At 42.1% G+C, this 7,660-nt stretch overlaps 1 protein-coding gene and 1 long non-coding RNA gene across 2 annotated transcripts in view; one reads left to right on the top strand and one right to left on the bottom strand.

Annotated features, from left to right (window-relative positions):
• The window catches only part of spring1 (SREBF pathway regulator in golgi 1), a 7,058-nt gene extending 4,411 nt beyond the window's left edge, over positions 1-2,647 (top strand). The window contains exon 5 of the mRNA XM_076989967.1: positions 156-2,647. Coding sequence (XP_076846082.1) covers positions 156-239 — 84 coding nt within the window. The 3' untranslated portion in view covers positions 240-2,647. The remainder of the gene's footprint in view (positions 1-155) is intronic.
• Positions 2,648-2,959: 312 nt separating this feature from the next.
• On the bottom strand, positions 2,960-4,377 carry LOC143491173 (uncharacterized). Its single transcript, XR_013125110.1, has 3 exons — positions 4,304-4,377; positions 3,947-4,068; positions 2,960-3,513 (listed from the first exon to the last, which is right to left on the bottom strand). It is a non-coding gene; the product is annotated as an uncharacterized LOC143491173 (long non-coding RNA).
• Between the last annotated feature and the right edge of the window lie 3,283 nt (positions 4,378-7,660).

Raw genomic sequence — 7,660 nt, 5'->3', positions numbered from 1 at the left:
TGTGGCCCTCTGCCTCTTGTGTGTCCACATACTGCAGTTTTAACACACTACATCGTATCCTATAAGACAAGGAGTCTTGATTTATTTCAGTTGATCTGAGGTTCATCTGATCTGAAGTATTGAGTGATTTGTTTGTCTTCTTTCTCTCTCCTCAGAGTGTCCAACATGAAAACACTTACAGAAACGCCCAGGCCAAATACTGTTATGGAGAAAACCCTCCGGAGCTTCTGGCCCTGTGATGCTGGTTTCAGCCCCTCTTACTCAAACGAGCAGGTGTCCAGGAGAAGACGTGGAGACTGCCTGCCTCCCACCGCAAGAACTTGTACTGTCCTGTTGGAAAAAATGAACACACCCAGATTACCAATGTAAACTGTCACTGGAGAAGGAGGAAAGATATTGTGTACACTTCATAAGTGGATTAGAACCATCTTAACCTCATCAGGGATGGCCGTCTAGATGCTTAAAAGTGGGGACTTCAAACAAATGTATTCTGGTTTGTATTTTTGCTTTTAACTGTTGTGATGCAAATGATTTCAGGATCTACGAACACTTTCCTACAGGTGCACATCTAGAAGTGTGTTACCAGATTAACCATGAAACACGTTAAGCAACTGCAGTGTCTGTGTGTGTGTGTGTGTGTGTGTGTCAGACTCTGTGCCCATGTGTGTGTGTGTGTCAGACTTTGTGCCCATGAGTGTGTATGTGTGTGTGTGTCAGACTCTGTGCCCGTGTGTGTGTGTGTGTGTCAGACTCTGTGCCCATGTGTGTGTGTGTGTCAGACTTTGTGCCCATGAGTGTGTATGTGTGTGTGTGTCAGACTTTGTGCCCATGAGTGTGTGTGTGTCAGACTCTGTGCCCGTGTGTGTGTGTGTGTGTGTGTGTGTGTGTCAGACTCTGTGCCCATGTGTGTGTGTCAGACTTTGTGCCCATGAGTGTGTATGTGTGTGTGTGTCAGACTTTGTGCCCATGAGTGTGTGTGTGTCAGACTCTGTGCCCGTGTGTGTGTCTGTGTGTGTCAGACTCTGTGTCTGTGTGTGTCAGACTCTGTGCCCGTGTGTGTGTGTGTGTGTGTGTCAGACTCTGTGCCCATGTGTGTGTGTCAGACTCTGTGCCCATGAGTGTGTGTCAGACTCTGTGCCCATGAGTGTGTGTCAGACTCTGTGCCCATGAGTGTGTGTGTCAGACTTTGTGCCCATGAGTGTGTATGTGTGTGTGTGTCAGACTTTGTGCCCATGAGTGTGTATGTGTCAGACTCTGTGCCTGTGTGTGTGTCTGTGTGTGTCAGACTCTGTGTCTGTGTGTGTCAGACTCTGTGCCCGTGTGTGTGTGTGTGTGTGTGTCAGACTCTGTGCCCATGTGTGTGTGTCAGACTTTGTGCCCATGAGTGTGTATGTGTGTGTGTGTCAGACTTTGTGCCCATGAGTGTGTATGTGTCAGACTCTGTGCTCGTGTGTGTGTCTGTGTGTGTCAGACTCTGTGTCTGTGTGTGTCAGACTCTGTGCCCGTGTGTGTGTGTGTGTATGTCAGACTCTGTGCCCATGTGTGTGTGTCAGACTCTGTGCCCATGAGTGTGTGTCAGACTCTGTGCCCATGAGTGTGTGTCAGACTCTGTGCCCATGAGTGTGTGTCAGACTCTGTGCCCATGAGTGTGTGTGTCAGACTCTGTGCCCGTGTGTGTGTGTGTGTGTCAGACTCTGTGCCCATGTGTGTGTGTCAGACTCTGTGCCCATGAGTGTGTGTCAGACTCTGTGCCCCCGAGTGTGTGTGTTTGTCAAACTCTGTGCCCCCGAGTGTGTGTGTTTGTCAAACTCTGTGCCCCCGAGTGTGTGTGTGTGTGTGTGTGTGTGTCAGACTCTGTGCCCCCGAGTGTGTGTGTGTGTCAGACTCTGTGCCCCCGAGTGTGTGTGTGTGTGCGTCAGACTCTGTGCCCATGAGTGTGTGTGTGTGTGTGTGTCAGACTCTGTGCCCATGACCACCTCTAACAGTTTCACGTCTCTCGTCGGGGCAGTCCATGTTGAATACTGCATGAGTGTCAGTGGTAGACAACAGAAGTCAATGCAGGACTGGGTGGGTAGTTTTCTGTCTGTCCTATGCTTGCTCATATAGTTAATATCGCACCCTTAGAATGAGGCCGTGGCAACGATGAAAGATTTTTGTTATTTCAGTGTTAGTTTCAGTAGGACACACTCATTTCATATCTAGTTCTTGCATGTGAACTGCTCTGTGTTGATAAAGTTCCAGCGGTTCTCAGCACCTCTCGTTCTAGACCACAGTAAACCACACAGGCAGCTCTATTGCTGGATATGTTGAGACGATCAGCTAATCCAGTTGATGCTAAATCCAGATCCTCATTCCAATACCATTTGTTTTTTGGTAGGTGCTAAAATGGCCATAGCTCACTGTCTTGAAGAGGGTTTGCATTTGTATGTTTTAATGCAAGGATAAAAAAAAAAGTGTTTAGCCAGCTCATAGCTAAGTTCATTTTGCAAACTAAAAGTGTCCTGGTTGTTGGAGAGACTGGAAACCTGGACATGCATTCACTGGTGCTTCTATATCAAGTACTTGACATTGTTTTTGGTTGCTATTTGTTCATAGCCATTAATGAATGATGATGAGATCCAAATTAAACTATCCTCAGTGGAACACACACACACAACCCTCCCTTCTCTTCCTTCAGTAAAAGAACGATCAATCATCACGATTATCTACACAAGTCCTGCACCAACATGAGGAAATTTACAAAGAGCCAAATTATTTAATTTGCACATATGGCATTTTGATTAATTCCTGCTATCCCGTGGGATTGTAAGATACAATTAGATACCAAGTTCTGAAAGCTAAATGCATCTGTTTCTTTAATGAGCTTTGCTGAAAGGTTTTAGGGTTTCTAAAGTGGGGGTGGTCATTTCTGCCATGTGTCTACTGAGACTGAAGTGTTGTTTTTAATAGTACTACCAAATAAACAAAATATTTTTTTATTAAATAGCAACAAATAAATATTTAAACAAATCTATAAATAATGTAAATAATAAAATATATAAATAATGTCAAGTATTACAAAATATAGGCTAGAGCCCATTCTTAATTGAACTGCTTCTGATTGACATTCTTGTTCAGGGACTAATTTTTTTGTTTCCACAATTTTGTCAGATGTTTAAAGAAATCCAAAGAGCATTCCAACACGGCCAGGCCCCACTGTTTGCAGGCGAACACGTGATTACATTGTTTCAGCGCTCGGTGTGTTTCTACCTTCTGTACATCCCAAGTCTTGTGGAGACAGAATTTCAGATTGAGTACGTGGTTACGAGTATCGTGGATCTCTTCAAGCATCTGGACTTCAAGTTCATTCAACATGTTCTGGTACTCAAGCACCTCTTTGAGTTCCTTTTCCACAAAGGCCAGTCCATGAAGAGTCGAGTTCTTTTGTGCATCCAGTGGTAAGGAGTCTTTTAGGTGCAGTTGGGGGAACTTCATTGGCCAGCGTGTCAGCGTGTCACCTCCGTTCTTTTGCTTCTGTGGATACAAAAGTGAAGCTGATCAACAAAAAATACAATTTCCATGTACTCGGTCATGACTGGAGTATCAACAGCAACTCAGCTTGCATTCTGAATATTTATCTGAATATTTATTCTTTGTTTTGTACAATATTCCAAAGCCCGTACATGAGTAACACATAATAGTATAATGCTGTTATTATTGTTTGTAGTAGTAGCAGCACTATAACACCAATAACACAAAACACTCCAATAGCTTCCAGCAACAATTACATGCCATTTAAATATACAAGTGAATTAACTGATAGTTAATAAGGCTCAACAACATAATGAATTTGCAAACAGTACCTGGCAGTTTTATTCTTTGACTGTGCTGTACTTTTATTTTATTAATGATCTATTAGTATTATTACTGTGACAGCATTGCACCTTCTTTATATTGTAGTACTCACATATACGGGTATAATCTCTTTGATGTTGTGATGTATGTGTTTGATGAGATTCAGCGCGTCACATTCAGCCGCAGTCATTGTTAGACTTGCCATCAGCAAGCCAAGAAGTAAATTCAGGCCACCTGAAGGAGAGAGAGTTATTGTGAGCAAAAACTTGAATTTTCTTCTTATAAGTTATTGTGTAAAAAAACATTAACTTTCAGGTAATCAGGGTTGCCAACATGACACATGCATTTGACCGTTTTCACACGCTCTCACCCCAGACCCCCCCCCCCCCCCCGTTTTCACACGCCAGAACCCCCCCCCCCCCCCCTTCCGACAACTTACGTTCGAAGGTAAGTTGGAGAGAGCCCTTACCTGCCGCTGGACTCATGAGGACAGGTTTAAGGCTTTCAAATGACAAAGCAGTTAGCAGGTAAACGCTGTTCAAGAGTTATGTGTGTATGATGCAAAACATCAGAGTCATTGTTATATAGCCCTAGACGCCTTCCTCTGTGACAGAAATTATTCATCATATTATCAGCATCACAACTGCTGCGTCACATGTAGTAACTCAGACCAAAATGTTGTGCAAGTTGATGTGTCATGGAAAACACAGATATGAGCCCTAGTGTTTAGTAGATTGTAAAATGTAAAGTGTTCATCTGCCACTTAAACCTTTAAGATGAAACTGTTAGCTTTTTTAGTTTGTCTGTTTTTATTATTATTTTTATTAGAGTGCATTATGTAATTAATGACTAACAAGTTCCTAAAAAGCTCTGGCCATAAGATGTGGGATCATTCACAGTCCAGCGGTTTGCTGGTGTGGAGTGTCTCTTAAATATAGAAGTGAGACTTTGAAACTACAAGCTATTCTAATGTATTGCTCATGACAAATGCTACGTCGTCACATGTTTATATGTTGAAATACTGATAAAACAGGGAGTAACAGTGAATGGAATGTATGACATCCATGAATCACATTTTCATTCTTAATATATTACAGGAGCTCTGAGAAATATCTTCACCCTAACCCACAAAAATTAAAAAGGTGTTATAGCGAATTACACACACACACTAGTGATCACTAGGGGGCTGTGGTGCGCACATACAAACACATACTAGAGATCACAAGGGGGCTGTGGTACACACACACACACACACTAGTGATCACTAGGAGGATGTGGTGCACACACACACACAAACACACACACACACACACACACACACACACACACTAGTGATTACTAGGGGGCTGTGGATCACACGTGCCCAGAGAGTTGGGCAACCCTAGCCCGGCGCCCGGGGAGCAGTTGGGGTTAGGTGTCTTGCTCAAGGGCACCTCAGTCATGGCCTCAGTTCTGGGAATCAAACCTTCAGTCCACAAGACCAGGGGGGTATTCCACAAAGCGAGCTAACACAGTAAGCCGGGCTTTTTAAGCCTGGCTCATTTTGCTCAAATTTAGTTCCACGAAAGAGGCTAGACTTGAGCCTCGCTCAGTTACAGCAACATACATTTGTACAAACCTGCTCCGTACCAGGCTAGAGTTGAGGCTTAGCTTAGCGGGGCCGCTTCTATTGGCTCAGCAGCGTGATGACAGTCTCGCCATCCGGGAAACTGAATTGAGGAACAAGGTTCCACTGCAATTCTATCCATTAAATTGCTGCGGATGTAGCATATCATAATTATAAGTTTGGAATGATTGAAGGTTATTATAAAAATTTTATAATTATATTTCCAAATGCAATTTATATTTCGATCTTCAGAGTACATATTCATTGTTAATCAGTGATGTTTCTGCACATTTCAATGTATTGGTTTAATCTTAAATTCAAGTCAGTGTAAAATGGAATAAAGTGTCTATGGTGCACAAACACACATTAGTATAAACTCTATATAAAAAAAATACAATCATTTGTACCTGAGTACATTTACATTTACGGCATTTAGCAGACGCTCTTATCCAGAGCGACTTACAAAGTGCTTTGCTTCTGATCACAGAATTCATCCTAGGTAATAGTACAGATAGGCCAGAATTCAAGTTATCATTGAATCAGACTACTACTAAACTACAGGAACACTATAGTGTTTTGCAAGTTAGGCATTTGCCAAGAAGCACAAATAACCATAGACAGACATACAATTTAAGAACAACGGCAAGTGGTATCAGCTAAGTTATTGCTCTGGTAAGAACTCAACAAACAGGTGAGTCTGGATGAGTATTAATAATAACTGAGTAATTTAGGTGAAGATACTTTTAGGTATATATTTATCCCCATACTTCCTCTTGTGTTCAAATTACATGCAAATCATATCACTCCGCAGTTCACATATGTTCAGTATAAATAATGTAAATGTGTGGTTAACTTAAAGGTGCAAAAAGGAAATGGACACAGACAACTACCTTACCAAGATTTTCATACAGGTGAAACAAATAATCCAAAATGTAGGCTATAAAAGAGCAGCTAACAGTGAAGGCTGAAGGCTGATTGACCATGGCATGCCCATTTGTAGAGAATCCAGTAGACGAGGGAGCGTGTATAGTGCACAGAGCATTCATGCTACCAGCTCCAAGGTCATTCCAGGACAGGACAGATCCACTGGGCTTTCCGGATGACTACTTATTTGAGCACTACAGGTTCAGAAGACACAGTATTATATATCTTTGTAAATTACTGGGGCCATATATTGAGAAGACCACTAGACGTAGTAAAGCTCTTACCAAACCCCAAACGGTCTGTATCGCTTTGCGCTTCTTTGCCAGTCGTGCATTTCTGTACAGCATTGGGGATGCAGAACATCTTAGTAAGGCAACGGTCTGCCGCGAAATTCCAAAGGTTTACCTTAAGCGCTTCCTTAATATATTAATCAAATTCCACAATCATGAGCGTCCGCTGTTTTGCTCTAAAGGTCTTCTGCATGAGTGAGGGCTGATACAGGAGGCCCACCACCAGCAGCAGCAGTAGCAGTTTTCTTTCTGGTTGCTAAAATATTTTATACAGTTATTTAATATGGTGTTTTACCTTTTCCTGCACATGAGACTAATCAACTGTACAACTGGAGTAGATTTTTATATTTCACCTTGACCTGCTGCCACGTTCTCTTCACAACGCTCATGATTAATTAACATTATTAATTTACTATAACACTTTTAAAATGCCAATGAATGGATTAAATTATATGCTCACGCATTTAATCTGTCTGTAATATTCTGCCAGGCAGCTTCTCTAGCTTTATAAATAAAGGACGTGTTGCCTTTCTTCGTAATAATGTATTTATTCCTCATACAGACGTATAAGTAGCTCATGTTCAGCAGAAGAAGCAAAAAAAGCTGCTCGTTCCTTCAACTCTTTCGACATTTTCTTGCCTTTTCGAATATCGATTAGTGAGGCTGTGTAAATACTGTGTGCACGCGCATGATCGCCGATTACAAAAGCCTGGCTTGAATTAGCGCGAACAGGTTCAGTCTGAATTTCGTTAGTGGAACTAGACGGAAGTTAAATGTTTGTCTAACTCATGCGAGGCTCACTCTAATAAGCGCCGCTTTCATGAGCTCGCTTCGTGGAATACCCCCCAGGTCCCTAACCACCAAACCATGACAAAAAGCAAATACAAATAATATGCTAAAAATTAATGGCTATAGTAAGATGTTTAGATTCAACGTTTTTGTTAATGTTACATAATGTGAGTGAAATATTCTCACCAGGTATAGCAGGCTCTGCACATGAGATCTG

Source organism: Brachyhypopomus gauderio, unplaced genomic scaffold (genome assembly GCF_052324685.1).
Source record: "Brachyhypopomus gauderio isolate BG-103 unplaced genomic scaffold, BGAUD_0.2 sc71, whole genome shotgun sequence".
Lineage (NCBI taxonomy): Eukaryota > Metazoa > Chordata > Actinopteri > Gymnotiformes > Hypopomidae > Brachyhypopomus > Brachyhypopomus gauderio.
The sequence above is the reverse complement of the archived record's forward strand: the minus strand, read 5'-3'. Positions and strand labels throughout refer to the sequence as shown.